The 18,684-nt window shown below is 33.3% G+C and overlaps 1 protein-coding gene across 5 annotated transcripts in view; it reads left to right on the forward strand.

Annotated features, from left to right (window-relative positions):
- The window catches only part of NLGN1 (neuroligin 1), a 1,046,258-nt gene that overhangs the window by 513,293 nt on the left and 514,281 nt on the right, over positions 1-18,684 (forward strand). For 3 of the 5 annotated variants that reach the window (XM_031963603.1, XM_031963604.1, XM_031963602.1), the window contains exon 4: positions 16,232-16,291. The exons of the other annotated variants lie outside the window; for them this stretch is intronic. In XM_031963603.1, coding sequence (XP_031819463.1) covers positions 16,232-16,291 — 60 coding nt within the window. The remainder of the gene's footprint in view (positions 1-16,231; positions 16,292-18,684) is intronic. 5 annotated transcript variants of the gene reach the window in all.

Genomic DNA, 18,684 nt, shown 5'->3' on the forward strand with positions numbered 1-18,684 from the left:
CTTGGCAACCCCTTTTCAATATCCTTCATTGTACTATATTGCGTGGCTTTCATCTTAACAAATAACTGTCTTGAGTCCTTTCCTCACACTTCTTTTTCTTACTCTGTTTCCTCTTTGCCTTCTCCCCTTCTCCCTCTCCCCTTTCTTCCTCTCCCTTCTCCTTTTTCCTTCTCTCTCTCTCCCTCTCTTTCCATTGCTCTCTTCTTCTTCCTCCTCCTCCTGTTCTTCCTCTTCTTCTTCTTCTTCCTCTTCCTCGTCCTCTTCTTCCTCTTTCTCCTCTTCTTCTTCCTTCTCCTCCTTTTCTTCTTCCTCCTCCTTCTTATGATTATCACTTTTGTGCTAATGATTTTCAGCTCTATATATCAAACCCTAAATTTTCTCCTGAGATCCAGTCCCTCATGAGTACTGTTAGACACTTCTAATTAGTTGTCTTGTATGTATCTCAAACTTAACATATTCCTTAACATCATAACTCATTATCTATTCCTCAGTGTTGATTTCCTTATTAATTAGTATGGCTTTCAAGAATTTGGGGACCATGACCCACTGAAGAGTATGAGGATGAAGTATTAGTGGAGAACCATACAGTCTTAGAAATGTTTCTTGATCTTAGTGATGATCTAGTATAATCTTTGTGTTTTATAAGTGGGAAAACTGAAGCTCAGAGATATTAAATGATTTTCTCAATATTATACTATAAGCAGACCCAGTATTTATAACCTAGATATTTACTTTTCACTGAAACATGCTATGGAATCATAATTGTTACTTGTAATATAATTGTATTTGTTTGTATTGATATATGTATATATTATAATACAAATTACAATTATATTTAGACAAAAATTATGGAAATCTATCTATATTTATATCTTCTATATCTTTTCCCATCTCTCTTTGTAGTTATTCAACTGTATTAAGACTTTTGATTTTCCCTGTATATGTGAATATATATTTATACCCATATATATATATATATATATATATATATATACACACACACACACACACACACACAGACATACACACACGACATATGTGTGCATATACATATAGGTGTGTATATCCTATGTATATGTAGTCACAGTGTAGCCTTTATATAAATATACAAATACACACACACACATATATACATACACACACACACATATATAATTTATTTTATATTTTTTCACTGTCACATTTCAAAATATTCCATGGATCATTAGACAATTAATTGGGGAAAAATAGAATCAAAATGTAATAAAATGTGATTGTGGATTAAAGAATGGGCAGTCTGAATTGGAGTATTGAGCTAAAATAATATGCTATCATTTTGTAACACCAAATAGTGAAAATATACTAGATGGTGAATCAGAATGCATGAAGTGTACACGAACTTGCTGTGTAACCTTGGATTGGTCACTATAGCTCCTTAGAGTCCTCAGGATTTTCCTTTGTAAACCAAAAAGCCTGGGCTGCATGAGCCTATATGCCATTTTGTTTTAGTCCCCATACATAGTCCTCTCCCTTCTGTTTCAGAAAGTCAAATAATCAAAATTCATGATAAGCTATTAAATAAAAAAAATTCCACAAAATATAATTTAAGATGACATTATAATCATAGACAGGAAAGGACTGAGGTTACATTCTCTCTTCCCCTGATATTTCTTTTGACCAGAAATCATTTTAATTAGCCAGACTTTCAGAGAAGATACCTAAAGCTTCCTAATTGTCCCAAATAATATGCTTGAATATATTTACTATTAGGGGATTTTATATTCTATCTACTAATGATTCTTAACCATGAAAATGGAAGTTTTAAATTTTTGTAGTCAGTTCAGCTATATATACACATTTTGAAAATACAAAGTTGTTTCAACAACGTTGATATATTAAGGAACATTTTGAGCACAAGGCAAATTTCAAGAAACAATGAAAATGAGTAACACTGCCCCAATTCACAACAGTTCTCATATTCCAATCTGATGGCCCTTGTACACTCAAATTTTAGAGCTTTGGGAAACATGGCATATTTGTGCATATTATGTGGAGCAGTATATGCCTCAAGTTGAGGAGAAAGGCTGGTCTGCCCCACTTCCCCTTTTCCCCAGGTTGAGCCTCAGCTCAAGGCCATAGATTTATTGTAGCATATTTTAGGTATTTCTTAACCATTTAACATGCATAAAACAGTGCTATTTTTATTGGATTCTTATTTTTAATGTGTCACTCGAGAAGTTTGGAGTTTGGTGCCCCTCAGTCATCTTCCTTATAAATTCTGTGATTTTATAAATGCATGATTTTACTTAGCTTGGTGCTTTAGGGCAATGCACATGTCACATTACAGCAGAACTACTTGTTTATGACTATCCTTTTATTGTAATTAAATATCATTTTTTATTATATTTTCTCTGATGTTTTTCATAAACTTTACCAACTGTTTCCCATACAATATCCTAGTGAGTTAGATACTATTCAAGTCTGGAATACATACAAGTATTCATTAAGTATCTACACTGTGCTAAGTCATTTGCTGGGTCCTGTGGAAGTATTCCCATCACACTGCTTTCTTTTGTTTTTAAATAGGAAAATTAATTTATATATAGAATCACATGATTTAGAGACCATTGAGGAAGCCTAAGTTAACTAGAGTCTCCTCTCCAGTATTAATTTTTTATCCAACTTGTGTTTGAAGAATTCAAATGAAAAACAAACTACTAGCATATATGGTAGCTCAATCTACTTCTGAATAGCACAACTGTAAAGGAAGTTTCCTTCAGCATCTAGCACAGGATAGATGCTTTCACATAGTCATGGTCAGCAAATGTTTGTCAACTGATTACAAATAATAATAATAATAATAAATTTGCTCTTAGAGCTCCTCTCTGAATATTATTTTTATATTGGTATTCAAGAATTTAGGGTCAGAATAATGTCTCAAAATTAAGATATAAAGGACACAAAGAAAACTCCAAATCGAGTCACAAAGAGTTGGACATGAATGAAAATAATTGAATAACAAATTAAAATGAAAGAGAAGCCCTGATGTAATATTCTTCTCTAAATGATAATGTTCTTTGGGAGCAGATTTCTTGGGGGGCTTCTGGAAGCAGCCTTAGTTTCAGTTCAGAGTAATAATCACCTCAAATGAAGTTAGCTGTTAAAGTCCAAATCCTTTATTGTCTCCTTCTAAATAGCCTGGTTAGAGGCTTATCTCTCTCCTTGGTTCTTAGAGCTCTTGCCGTAGTCCTTTGTCTCTTCCCAGCTTCCACCTCTTCTCTGAATCTCTCCAGCCATCACAAAGGTGGAAGTTGGAATGAATCTGACTCTGCCTCTGAGAGAGTGGGCTTGTGGGCTTCTGGGAGCTCCTCCTTATATATGCTCTCTTAAAGGTGTGAACTCTAATAAGTACTAAGTACATAAGCATTGTCTATCAATTCCAGTGTCTTAGCACCTTGTTTCAAGTTCTGGCCCATAACACCCTGACTCCAGAGGTAGATTGGATGTACTGAGATAAAACCCACTGCTCACATTTAGAAAGCTAAAGAAGGCAATGAGTAATTTGAATTTTTGCATTCCCAGGGAATATCTCTCTGGGAAGATGCTAGAAGACTACCTAATGAAAATTCATTGGCCAGTTGCCTACAGGACTATGGAGATGGTAAAAGAATGACATGAAACTTTTTGGTCAGAGAATTTATAAGTGCAAGCTGCAGAGACTGAAAAAAGTGATAAGAGACTACAAAGTTGTAGAAGGAATACCTAATGTATTGCCAAAGACTGAGTGCATCCTCTCTTCCTTAGCTTTATCCTCCATTCCCTAGTTTTATCTTCTCTTCCTTGATAAGAATCTGATAGATAAGGTTAGAGCCTTAGATTTTACCTGGAAAACATGAACTGAATAACTTATCGTTGACAAAAATAAGAGCCATAACAGTTGAGTTGCTAAAAAGCTGGACTTTGGAGTCTGTTAAACTTGAGTTCAAAATCCCGGTCTGATATTTAGGTTTTGTAAATGATTTCCCTTCTGGTGGTGGTTTCCTCATTGAAAGTCTTTCTGGATCTAAGTTTCTTATCCCACTTCCCTAAAGATATTCTTTGTTCTCTCCATCCACTTGGCATTGAAAAAATCCTCTCTAACTCTGTTACCAAGCCCCTTTCCATTATTCCTTTGCAATTCCTCTACTTAATTTCTTTTCATAAATTAAAACTCTTCATTATGTTTTCTCATAAATTTGCAGAAGTCAATTATCAACCAATAAAAGATTAGGTCAGAGTATGCTGTGAACAGAGTTACATATGACCTATCTCCTTCCATAGAGAATTTTTGTTTTCATATGTAGTATTGAGAGTAATATTGTAACATTATAAGAGGATAAACATTTTATTTCAATGCAAAATGTTCTTCCTGTCAGAAAAAAAAATACTTCATCTTTTTCTTTCAAAGTTTCCTCCCAACTCAGACACTAATTATTACTGCTTTATTGTCAGTATCTGAATCAAAAATCAGCATCTATTAAGTACCTACTCTTTTCTAGATCCTTTGCTAGGTGTTGGATATAATAAAACATATATAATACCTGTCTTCAAAGCTCTTACATTCTATTCAAAGTGACCATTTGCATAAATAAAAGTACATTCAAAATAAGTAGAGAAAATAGAATACCCTTGCACCAACTTGAGATCATAAAGAGAGTATATTGTGATTTTCTTAAATCTCAGGTCAGAATGGCACTCTTCTTTTCAGCCAGATACAACTATTCCCTGTTACTTTGAGGAACAATGATATAGTCATTCATTGACCATTTAAATAACTTCTCAATTTTCATTCCTTTCCACTTTTCCAGCCTTCTTACAAACTCTCTTCTCTCTACACCAATGTAGCCATACTGGCCCTTTCACAATATACTCCATCTCCCATCCCCAAGTCTTCTGTTTGCTCCTTATCCTGAGATCTCTCCTCCCTTACCACCACTCCTTAGAATATCAGGCTTTTTGTAATATAAGCTCTCTCTGGATAGGGACTGTTTTTTGCTTTTTTTCATATACCCAATCCTCTATCCTATAATAAGCAATTAACAGATTATTTATTCATTTATTTTTGGGATGAAGTGATTAGTATTATGTGACTTGCTTGTGGTCCCACAACTAAGTGTTAAGTGTCTCAGACTGTGTTTGGACTCAGGTCCTTCTGCCTCCAGAGCTGGTACTCTTTCAACTGCCTTATCTAGCTGCCCCATCGTTAATATTTTCTGCAAACAAAAGGGTAAAATTATCCATGGAACATGGACACTTGGATCTGTTTTCACTCTCTTATCCAACACATATACAGGAGTTCCATAGCCTGATTCATGCCTAGTGAAAGACATCTTTCACATGTTCTTTATCTGTATTGCCACTGGTCATCAAATTTTATGGGATTGGTCTTAACTATATCCAACTATATCTCAAGGTTTAGTTCTTATGTCCCATTTTGAAGGCCTGAATTTTATTTTGATTTGAACAATATGAACATTAATTAAAATCTGTCATTTGTAAAAAGTTAATATAGAACCATGACTCTAGTAGAAACTGGGAAGTTGATGACTTTTTATAACACTAATTTCTTAATTTCCATTTGTATAACCAGTGATTTTCATTGTTGGGATGGTTTCAAGTAAGATAAATTCAATAATATAGAATGAATATGGATTATAGCAGACCTTTTGCTTTCAATCATATTCCTGTCCTCAAGGGATTCATGTTTTGGTGACAGGAAATAGAGCTATCAACAGATTTCAACTAAGTAAAATTCAGTGGTTTGGTAATGAGCCAGGGAACCTTTAGGCTCTACATCTGTAGAGGCTGATTCCATGAAGTCATTGTATTTTAATGTCACTCCAACTGGAGGGATGCGGGATGGGGGTTGGGAAAGGGAAAAGGAGCTAAAATATAATTCTGTATTATTGTTGTTTAAGACTTATCATACCGTTACCATCGTGCCATGTATTGTTCAAAACCAGAATCAGACCTTCTACAATCCTGCTCCTGGTTTGACAATCTTAATTCAGTTCCAGTAACATGACAAATCCCCGAGAAAAATATTTAGCCCTTGTCCAATTGCTCCCAACTAGCTACAGTAATACCTTTTAAATTTGCCAATTCTGTGAAAATTGGCTTAGGGATTCCATAAAGTCCAGAGACATGTACCTCAGTGGCCGCAGGGCTAAGTAAAGGGTGGAAGGAAAGGGGATTGAAAGATCATTAACTGAGGCTTTCCATCCACAACATTATAACTCATTGGAGCCTGAAGCCCTCAATAATCCTGAACATTTCAAAGACTCATTTCAGGGAGAAGGACACATTTCTCATGACCAGCTTCCCTAGTCAGGCACTAATAATACCTCCAACCTCCTTGCCTTCTGCAGATATGTGTGACACAGAGTACGGATAATTTGGGCTGAATTGAGTCGATAATGAAGGAATTTATAATCAGTTCTAATGTATTTGAGAGCAAAAGTATATCAGCCCTTCATCAAAGGCAATGATAAAAAGCCACGTTAATATGGGTAGAGAGTAATTATTTCAGAGCACATAATTATTCTCCAGCTAAGGACAGAGGGATGATGTATTTTTGCTTTTAAATAAAATATATCTTTATATTCAAAATATATAAGTATAAACATTTATAAGCACACATGCATATATTTTAACTTTTATGACCAGACTTCCTTTTATGTTCTGAGGAAAAAAAGGCAGTCACCTTTGAAATACAGTAGGGGTGTGAGTTGTGATTATGCTAATAGGGAAGGAAGTATTTAGTACTTGACTGATGATAGGGTTCATGGGTAGGAGACTTCCCTTTACAGGAACATACCTCTTGTTGTTCCAGTAGGCAACTCTTGACTGTCTAGAAGACAAGTAATGCAATTGACACATGGATTGTTTTTTTTTTCCTATTACCGCTAATGGTAATTGTGAGTGTGTCCTCCTGGTAGCCTAGGCCCTCAGACAATCTACAGAGAGAACAAATCACTTTTTTTCTTTGGCTTTTGGAAGTCCCATCAGCTTTAGATTTTGAGAAATTTCAGCTACTTTCTTAAAGTGCCAGTGTTAAAATTGTGACATCAGAAATTTAAGATGAGTATGCAGATCACATGGAATAATGTTAATTACAGTAACTTATTACTTCTATGTAAAAGATATTTTTTTCAGCCTTTTTGTGAAGTGACATTCCTCAAATATGTGATTTTTGGATCCTGAGTAAAACTCTATTGACATTCTTTTCCCACCCCCATACTGATAAACCACTAAAGAGACATGTAGAGATGAAGAAGAAGAGAGAGAAGGAAAATATTTTATTGTATAATAATTGTATTAATTGTAATAATAATTGTATATTATTGTATATATGTCCTTTTTATTCATCCATTTATTCATCTGATGATGAACCTTATTTATAAAAATAATCCACTTACCAATAAATTTTTATTAAACACTGGCTCTTTACAGACACCATCATATTTACAATCAGTTGGTAGTCTATCTAGGAAAAAAAAGTTTCTGGAGAAAAAATGCAGTTCAATTGGTTTTACAGGGCAGTGGATTGCCGCAATATTTTATTTTCCATCCAGCATCAATCCCCCTTCTCCCCAGACTGATAGTAATTATATTAATTTTATTAATGGAAAAGATCATTGGGAAACTCTGGATTCTCCATGTGATCTTGATGAGGTGAAGTCTAATTTCTGGGGCTCCCAATATGGGAACCAAAAATATGATGAGGTTTAGGTTTTGGGGTTCCTTTTAGTAGGGAATCAACTGATAAAGTCTAGATTTAGGGAACCAAAATAAGATTAGGGTTTCTGGTGGTCAAAAAGTTAAATGATAAGGTCTAGTGGCAGGTTTGGGGTTCAGGGAACCAAATGGAGAGGTTTGGCTCCCCTGCACCTCCTTGGGATTTGGCACAAGGATAGGGAGTTTTGGAGAACAGCCTTCTGGAGGCACAAGGATTCTATGTAAAGGAATTTACAAACTCAAAAACCTAGATTGTCAAAAGAGGTTTATTATAGGGATTAGGAAGTAAGGTTAGAAGTCTTGACAGAGAAGCATAAAGTCTTCTTAGGGGAATTGGTGAGAGTAAAGAGAGGGTAGCACTGGAAAAGAATATTATTCCAGTGGGAGAGGCCTCCTTGGCATAGCATGGTATGGTTAGAACCTCTGCAAATAGAGGGTTTTAGATCAGCTGTTTTATAATAGGAGCTTTGGCTACAAGCTTAAGGGGGCTCCTGGGTGGAGTCCCAAGTTGGCTCATCCACAGCTGGGGTTTCAGCTTGAGCTGGAATTTGAATAGAATTTAATGAGTTTCGTTAATTCAATAGGGTTGGAATTCTTTTACTCAGAACTGAACCAACCCCACCTAGATAACAGAATGAAACAGAATGAAATTTCCCTTGGGCAGGGTCCTTCAATCAGGCAGAGCTGAAGGGATTTTCTCCTTCAAGGATTTTAAAGTTTCAGGGTCTCTTCTTCAATCTCTTTGTTTGTTTATTCCAGCCACCCAACTTTTCCATTGCTCCTGACGCTATGCCTCTCCTTTTGCCACTCCCTTCCAGGAAAATAGTTTCAGAGCAATTAATTTTCATGATTTTCTGGGAAGAAAGAGTATGCAATTTTTGGTATATAATACCCTTCTGCTAACATAGCAAAAAGTTGAAGGACTGAATACCTCTGTTAGCAGAGAGAAGCAAGAAGGATTGGAAATATTGCTACATGAGAAGGTTAAAAGGAGAAGTGGAAACATTTTTTTTTAATTAAGTATTTTACTTTTTCCCAACTATATATAACATATTTACTTTTTTTTTTTTGAATTCCAAATATTCTCTCTTTCCCTCCCTTCCTCCCATCTCATCAAAAAGTCAAGCAATTTGATATAGGCCATACATATGAAATCATGGAAACTGTATTTCCATATTAGTCTAAAAAAAAAATTAAGTTAAAATATGCTTTGTTTTGCATTCAGATTAGACCAGTTCTTTTTTTTGGGGGGGAAGGTGAGGGGTGGGAGGTGGTTAATATTGTTATCATGAGTCCTTTGGAATTGTCTTGGATTGTTGTATTGTTCAAAGTAGCTAAATCATTGGCAGATGATCATTGTACAATATTTTTACTGTGTACAACGTTCTTCTGGTTTTGCTTCCTTAATTGACATCAGTTCATATAAGACTTATCAGATTTATCTGCAAGTATCCTGCCTGTCATTTCTTATAGCACAATAGCTTTCCATCACAGTCATGTATCCCAACTTAGTCAGCCATTTCCCACTTAATGGGCATCCCCTCAATTTCTAATTCTTTGCCACCATTAAAAGAATACCTGTAAAACTTTTTTTGTACATATAAGTTCTTTTCCATTTTTAAATCTCTTTGGAATTCAAATATGACCTTTTGGTCATAGTTTCAATTTGTTTTTTAGAATGGTTGGATCAATTCACAACTCTGCCAACAATTTATTAGTCTTTCAATTTTCCCACCTCTCTTCCAACATTTGTCATTTTCGTTTTCTGTCATATTAGTGAATCTGTTAGGTGTGAGATGGTACCTCAGAGTTATTTAATTTATATTTCTCTAATCAATAAGAATTCAGGGCTTTTCTTCAGATAAATACAGATAGCTTTGTTTTCTTCCTCTGAAAAATGTCTTTTTATATCCTTTGACCATTTATAATTTGGTAAATGATTTGTATTCTTCTAAAATAACTCAGTTCTCTATATTTTTGAGACATGAGGTCTTTATCAGAAAAACTTTCTGTAAATCCCTTTCCCCACCTGGTTTTTGGCTTTCCTCCTAATTTTGGTTTCATTAGTTTTTGAAGCACTTAAAAAAAAAATTAATGTAAATAAAAGTATCCATTTTACATTTCATAATGCTCTCTATCTCTTGTTGGATCATAAATTCTCCCTTTATCCTTAGATCTTACATGTAAACTATTCCACATTTCCTAATTTGATTATTATATCACTCTTTGTATCTAAATCTTATACCCATTTTGAACTTATTTTAGTATACAATGTAAAATGTTTGTCTATAGTTTCTGCCTAACTTCTTTCTAGTTTTCCCACAAGTTTTTGTCAAATAGTGAGATATTCCAAGAACTTGGATCCTTAGATTTATCAAACACTGGATTACTATGATCATTAAGTACTTTATACAGTGTATTTAATCTTTTCAAGTACTGATCTAACACTATATTTCTTAGCCAATACTAGATAATGTTGATGATCACTGCTTTATAGTAAAGTTTGAGCTTTGTTATGGTTAAGGCATCTTGTTTGTAATTTTTATTGAGGTTTTTTTTTTTTTTATTCTTGAACTTTAGTTCTTCTGGATAAATTTTGTTATTTTTTTCTAGATCCATAAAATATTTTTGGTAGTTTGATATGGCATTGAATATATTAATTTAGGTAGAATTGTCATGTCTGTTACATTAGCTCAGCTTACCCATAAGCAATTAATATTTTTCTGATTGCTTAAATTTGATTTTGTTTCTGTGAAAAGTGATTCATAACTGTGTTCATATAATTCCTGAGTCTGTATTATCAGCAAGAACTCCACACATTTTATATATCTTACAATAATTTTAAGTACTCTTGTGATTAGACTTTGTGATATATAGGAATGTCAATGATTCATGTGGGTCTATTTTAAATTCTACAACTTTACTAAAATTATTAATTATTTAACTAGTTTTTTTAGTTGATTCTTCAAGTATACCATTGAATCATCTGCAAAAAGTGATAATTTTGTTTCCTCATTGACTATTCTACTTTTTTCTATTTCTTTTCTTTTTTATTGCAATAGCTAGCATTTCTATATTGAATAAATAGTCATGATAGTGATCATCTTTCCTTCACTCTTATTCTTACTGGGAAGCCTATTCCCCATTATAAATGATTCTTGCTAATTGTTTTAGATGAATACGCTTCATAATTTTAAAGAAAGTTTCATTTACTCCTTTTGTTTCTAGTGTTTTAATAGGAATAATTATTGTTTTGTCAAAAGCTTTTCCTGAATTATTAAGATAATCATGATTTTTGTTATTGATATGATCAGTTATGTTGATAATTTCCTTAATATTGAACCAATTTTGTAGTCTTGGTATCAAATCCACTGGAGTAAATTTTTTAAAAAATTGAAATAATAGAATATTTGAGTTTGCCTTTATAACATTTTTCATAGCTATGATCTACATGTATCTTATATGGAATAAGGAAATCAGAGCTCAACTCCCAAAGTGCAGAGTCTTACTGTTCTTCAAATTGAATTTAAGTTTTTTAAGGGCAAAAGAGGTTTCATCCTATCATTGTATATCTGACATCTAGCACAGTGTCTGCCACAAAGTAGAAGCCTAATGAATGCTTCTTGAAATGCTTAATAGTAATTAAATATAAGGAGAACTTACTTAGATTTAATGTCTTTTCCTACTTTCCAAACTTAGTTTTGAGAATAAGAGCATATGGCATCTTTACTCTAAACATATATTTATTTATCTATATGCATGCACACACATATATGCTTATACATATTTTACATAAAAATCAATATGATTAGAATAAAAAGGAAATTGGGAGAAAATCTGTGCATCAAATATTTTTAAGAAGAATCCAACTTCCAAGATATGTAGGAAACTTCTCGTTAATATCTAAAACCAAAACATGTTCCTCATTGGATGTCCTCAAAGGTATGAACAATTCATTCACAGAAAAGAGCAAATACACACATATACCAACATACACAGGGAGAGAGATATTGTTTTCCTTTCCTTATAAGATTATCCATTGGAACAAGTACAGCAAAAAGGAATTCAGAAGAAAAGTGACAACCCACTTACACCAACTTCATTGCTATTTATTGCTATTCACAAGAGTAGGAAGAGTATAGCTATTGTTGGGGGAGTTACTGAGAGGGGAATTATCAGAGTGAGGCCTCTGTAATCACAGTAGATTGGACATAGTAGGGAGAGAGATATATCCATGTTCTGATTGAAAGTCTAGAATCCTCAGTGAAAACTTGTCAAGATTTGACCCATATTACACTAATGGGATACTGCCCTGTTAACAATGGTACCAGAAAAGTGAGAATATTTTCTAAATCATCTAAAAAGAAGTAAGGCTTGAAGCAAAAAAAGAAATGAGAAATTTAATCATAATGGTATGATTTCAGCAAATGGAGGGAAAAGGGTGAATACTTAGTCTTTGAATTAATTATCATTGACCTCCTTGAATACTTGCAGAGAAGGAATATACCTGTCAAACCAGTTTCCACTGGCTAATAATAAGCTTTTTTGATATCCATTCTCATCTTTACAATACTACTTGTGTAGGCTGAGTCAGTATTTCTATAGTATGGAACACTAGGGCCCTCTTAGATTCTGTGTCCCCTTGTTTTGTTCATATGTCATCACAAAATAGTGAAATTCCCTCCCCAATGCCCTTTCAGACACTGGTTTCTATCAACTCCGCATTCTTGAGCATGAAAGGCTTTAAAATGCAAGGAACATCTTTTAAAAATATATATCATCAGTTTCATCAAAAAACTAGCATTCCTTATTATAAAATTTTATGAAGAAAATTTGTTGATGCTGAACTCTCAGTAAATCCCTTTGTGGGAATGGAATCCCAACATTCTCATTTCCCTTCACATGCCTATATCCATTACTATCACTACCTGGCTTTAGAAGTCTATATGAAATAAAGAAAACACATCAGAATACATTTATTTACAGAAAAAAATAATAGAATAATAGATTTAGAACTCGGACTTTTAGGGCAACTGAATCTATCTCTCTCATTTTTCTGATGAAGAAGTCAAGTCCTAGAATAGTTTACTAACTTTTACAGGGTCACACAATCAGTTAATGTTTGAGGTAGAATGTTTGAGGTTGCTGCTTTCAGTAGCTTAGATCATGGTGAACTTGGGTCGATTAGTTCAGGAAACATGTCTTCATGAGGAAATAAGTAGGGTATGTAAATGGAGCCAGAGAAGCTCTAAGACAAGTTTGGAGTATGGGCAGAGGAACATATTTCAATGGAGATTTCATTGCCCCAATATCTCACAACTTCAAAAAACTAACGTTTCTATTAATATGTAAAATTCCTAAAGAAGGTTTATTCACAAACCACAATCAGTTGAATCCCGGTGGCCACTTTGCCATTCTCCAAGGAAGTCAGTCAAATGATCATCCACCTTGGATACTGTAAGATGAAAATTAAACAAGACTCTTCTTTCCCCAATGCCCATTAGGTCAAGAGCCATGCCCAACATGGAAGGGAGGACTTGAACTCAACACCTGGCCCTTTTTGTATGTGACAGCAAATAGAAATGAAGTGATAATCCTGCAGCACTACCTTGAGGTGGAAAATGTTATTGTTTCTTTTTATAGTTAGTCTGCATGAATTTTTGTTTTTTTTTTCCTAAGAATTTACTTGAAATATCAAACATAACTCCTATCCAGTAATGATCTGCAGCATGCACTACATTAATAGGTAAAGAGTAAAATCATCAGACCTATATTATCCATGTTAATAGGGATGTAGGAATTGGGCAACAAATTGTCATATTAGGCTTTCTATTTTCTGTGTTCTAGTGCTCGAAGGAGCACTTATAAATGAAACATTTGAAAAGAAAATGTTTATATTGGAAAGCAGTGTGGCAGATATTGGGCTTATGGCCACATCACAAACCATATAAGACTCTGATGATGGAGTTACGATATGACTATTATAGATCATGGCATAGAAAATAAAACAAAAAAAAAAAATATGATCAAGTTCCTTTTACTATAATGGTTAATTTCACAGCCAAAGAGAAGATGAGAATTCTTAAATAAATAACAGATAGAGGGAATCACAAAACATAAGCTAAATATTTTGTAATTATGCAAATTTAAAAAGCTTTCATAGGTAACAAAAAGAATAAAAAGGGATGTGCTTAACTGGGGCAAAGTTTTTGTACTAAATATCTCAAAAGATTTGATTGCCAGGATATATAGGGAACCCACACAAATATGCGGAACATAAAAATCATTCCTCAGTTGATAAATGATCAAAGGATATGTACAAGCATTTCTAGAGAGAATTGCAAACACTGAAAAGAGACATTTCAGTAGTTCTCATATTTGAGAATGTCCTTTAAAACTAGAATTATATTCCATATATTTCTCTAAAGCAGTGATTGAGCACAGATTTTTTTAGCATGTAGAAAATAAATTGGTCTTCCCAATGATGACATATGTGTCTGTGCTCTAGAAATGTTTTTGAACAATCATGGTCTTTGCACTTGGGTAAGATTGCAATATAGAGAAGTAAACTACATTGTTGTAAAAAGTGGAAATTTATGATGTGGTAAAATCAAGAATCCTTGAACCATATGTGTCAATTTAACTCTGTTCTAACATATTTGAAGTGTTTGGAATTGATATGAAATGATGACAGTCGAACAAGATAAGAAAATTCCATTGAGTTTCAATTAATAAAGGGCCATTTTTTCTGGGACAATTCCTATGTATAGGAATGACCTCTTTCAGGTAAAATAAAAAAGAAATTCTCATTGACTGCATGATGAGTAGTTACAATTCAAGTAGAAAGGAAGTGGAAGGACTTTGAAACTCTCCCTGACAGATGACATTATAGAAATACCTTTAATATGTTTACACTTAAGTGATGTTTCTTTGCTTCCAGCTAATATCTTTGAATAGATTTCTGAGCTTTTGAAACTTTTCTGTCATATCCATTTAATAGCAAATATATTATGTGCTCATTGTTTTTCCCCCTTCAGTTTCCAGCAATGTAGGTTTTCTTTGAGAATCGACTTTCCAGTTTTAGTCCTGAGTTACACACATATCCAATATCAGCAGGAATGACTAGAAACTTCAAGTCAAAATGTTGAACTGATCTTCTCTATTGAGTGTGCTGTTTTAATGCCTGCTTCTTGCCTATGTGCACTGCATATACTGATACGTCTTTCCTTGTTTCTTTTCCTCTCTTATTTTTCTTATGATTGTTATTTTATGCATGGCAAAATTCTTGCTTATGGCTTTGTGGTTGGCTGCCTTTGAAAATGGAGTGTCTTGTGCTTGTAATGGTTCCTTTTTGCATGTGTATTACTGACTGTCATTTAAACGCAATGTCTATGAAAACAGAAAGAGAAGATGGGATTCCAATGGCATCCTTGTGTGCTGAGGATGGAAAAAACAAAACAAAATGAAAGATACAGTTCCTTTTCTCATGGCCTTTGGTTTCTTTTTTCCTATTCCACTTGAGTCCAGAAAATTATTATTGTTATTGTTATTATTATTCAAAATAATAAAACATATAGGACACATTCCCACTTGTTATTAATGGAATTATTCCCCTACAACATGATCCTATTATAACTAACTATTCTGGCCATGAAATCGTATTAAGGCTTAATTCCATTATGTCACTAAATTGATTAGTAGACATTAGCCCTACCTCAGCAGGTCCATTGAGAAAGAAACCCAGACTTCCATCGACTCTACCTTTTGCTTTGCTTAAATATAAGCCTTTCTTTGCTAATAAACCTGTCAAGGGTAGCCAGAGGTTGCAAAAATCCTGAATCCACAATTTCATTTAAAGGAGAACATGTGGGAAGACTGTTTTTTTGTTAATTGAAAGAAAAGAAAAAAAATGGGTTTTGGAAAAAGAAACTGTTAGAACTCCAAATGTTAATGGTATTAATAAAAAGTCTAATTATTTCAGAACTTGCTGCTGTAATTTTGAAATTTTTTGTCTTAAAAATTTTATTGACCTATTTTGTTTATTATTTTCACCAATTGAAATTCAGTGAAAGTACTGAGTACAATAAATTGTCAGCTAATAAAACTGTTTTCTATTTTTATATGTGGTGGGTATTCTTTTAGACAACCTAATCTTTTGCTTGCAATTTGACTTCCATTCCCTGATATATTTTTTGTATTGGGGAAAAAAAAACACTAAATGAACATTGCTGATGATACTTTAGATTAGATGGGAATTATGGGTATTTTTTCTTTAAACAGAAATTGATATTCTAAGCTAATTACTTCCCTGAGTTTTTTGGTTGCTGTTATTGGGGTTTTGTCTTTGTTTTTGTTTTTGTTTTTTGGAATCACCCTTGGTAGTTTTAGTATTTAAAATAATATTGCCCCTCCCATTCAGTCTTGTATATTCTTGAATTATCTTTTTTCCTCCATTTTTCTCCATTCTCAATCCTAGGTCCCCTTACAAAGAAACAGACAGATGATTTAGGGGATAATGACGGAGCTGAAGATGAAGGTATTTTTTTTTGCCGCCAAATCTGATTTGCATGATGAGGCCCCCCAGTCTATTTTTCCACCCTCTTCCTCTTTTTTTGACTTCTTGTCCTTTTTGAAGAGTTCTTTTTCATCCCCGTTTTTGATGTGTTTTGTCTTCTTGCCTGTTGTGATATATATAAACATACATTTTCTTATTTTTCAAAAAATAAACCAACTGTTATTTAGTTCTGCATTTTGGTACCAACCATTAAAATGTTTAAAGAGGAGGGGATTTTTTTTTTTTGGGTTTGTTTTCTTGAAAATAAATTTTGACATGTCTCATCCTCCCTTTTGACACAATTTTGTCCATAGAATTTTAACTAACCCCCTGCTCTTTTTAAAGGTCTCTCTGTACCCCCTTTTGCATGTTTGCTAACCTATGTATTTTACCAAATCCAGAAATGAATTTATATCTATAGCTGTAATTCCTTTAATTTTTAAAAATCTTACACCCATATTATATGAAGAAATAAAATTAACCGATAGCTGCAATAAAGTGTTTCTTAAACAAGATTTCAATTTACTGAAAAGAAATGTGTTTTTTGATCTTTCCAGTACATTACCTCCAAAAGTTAAAGTGCATAGGATTTAAGAAATCATGACTTCTTTTTCAATGATTGTTCTGTTCTTAACAAAACAATAATTATGGTCCTCCAATTCTTCATCTATAAACTGAAGGGTTTGGGAATAGATGTCCAGTCTGAAATCTCCTCCAACTCTAGATCAATAATATAATGAATTTATGATTTCATGGCTATAAAACACATATCGTGGAGAATATAGCTCACATCTCTTTTAGAAAAGTTTTCTAACAAGGCAAAACAATGTTGATTTTCTTTCTCTTAGATTAAATGTATTGCAAATAAATCATTGGAGAAGAAAAAAAAAAGATCATTATGCATTCCATATGCAAGTAAGATAAAAACTTGATAAATTATCTACTCTCTCATAATTCTGATTCCTGCACATAGCCTGACCTTAATATACCCTTTGTAAATATTTCAACGGATAATCAAGCTCATTTGTTAGTAACTCAAATTAGATGATTTCTAAGGCCCCTCTTCACTACAGTGTCTAAGCAAACCATTAAACTCTAGGGAATTTACATTGATATTTTCAAGTCATTAGGGTACCAGGCATACAGGATGCAGTATCGGGCATGGAGTCACAAAGAGTCATCTTCCCAATTCAAATCTAACCTCTGGCACTTACGAACCATGTTATCTTGGACAGCATTCAACTGTGTTTGCCTCAATTTCCTCATTTGTATAAAAGAACTAGAAAAGGAACTACTGTGGTATTTTGGAGATCACAAAGAGTAGAATATGAATAAAAAATGGTAGAATGACATATTAAATGAATGCTTCCTATTCACTGTTTCCCTAGTTATGATGCAGCTAAAATATACAAATTATTCCTGGGAGATTATTTGAAGCTCAGATAAATTAAATTCATTCAATAGATTTATGGCCATAGGAAAATATAATTCATTTACTATGATTTTAGCAATGAGGAAATCCTAGTATCAAAGCTCCATTTTACTACTTATTCCTTAAATCTCAGAATCTGACCATGCTATTAATAAGCTGAGTCACCTTTACCTTCACAGCTACTATGTATCTGACATAAGACTTGTCTAGTTTTTTCGTTATTCCAAGTATTGCCCCACTATTTGTTCTGCCATATGGCCTCTGCCTTAATGACATTAACTATTTATCAGTTAGTCCAGTGCACATATTATTACCAGTTATTTTAATAAGTTGTTTAGGAATGAAGATCAATGAAAAATCTGGGGCAGATAAGGATGTGATTTAGAGTAAGAAGTGTACTGATATGGAACCAGAGGTGCTAGTTGAAATTCCTTCTCTGTCACTTAATATTTACGAGTCCCTGACACAACAGTTTTCTTGTCTTAGTTCGAAAATCTGAACTAAAAAAAAAAAAAAAAAATCAACCAAACATCTGAAAATGAATAGAGGTTGGTATGGACCAGAAGTCCTCTTAAGTCCTTTGTAACTCAGAATTTATGATCCTGAGAACTTTATAATCTATACTTTTCAGCTGTTTTAATTAGATAACTCAATTTGTTGGGGGTAGTGATCATAGTTTGGATACTTTAAAAGAAATCTCTATTAAATGGGAAATAACATTTTAAAGGTAAATGGCATATTCAGTGTGTGATTTTCATGGCATTTTGGTAATTTATTAATAAAGATTAAACAACAAATAGTCCATGAAATTTTAAATAGAGACATAAAATCTAATATTTATCATTTGAATATGCCATAAGAAATATTTTTACACAGCATTGAGTAAATAATACAATTTGCAAAATTTTCTGGGTTTTTTGAAGGATAATGAGAATATTTGTAT

The sequence above is a fragment of the Sarcophilus harrisii genome, chromosome 3 (assembly GCF_902635505.1).
Source record: "Sarcophilus harrisii chromosome 3, mSarHar1.11, whole genome shotgun sequence".
In the NCBI taxonomy this organism is placed as follows: Eukaryota; Metazoa; Chordata; class Mammalia; order Dasyuromorphia; family Dasyuridae; genus Sarcophilus; species Sarcophilus harrisii.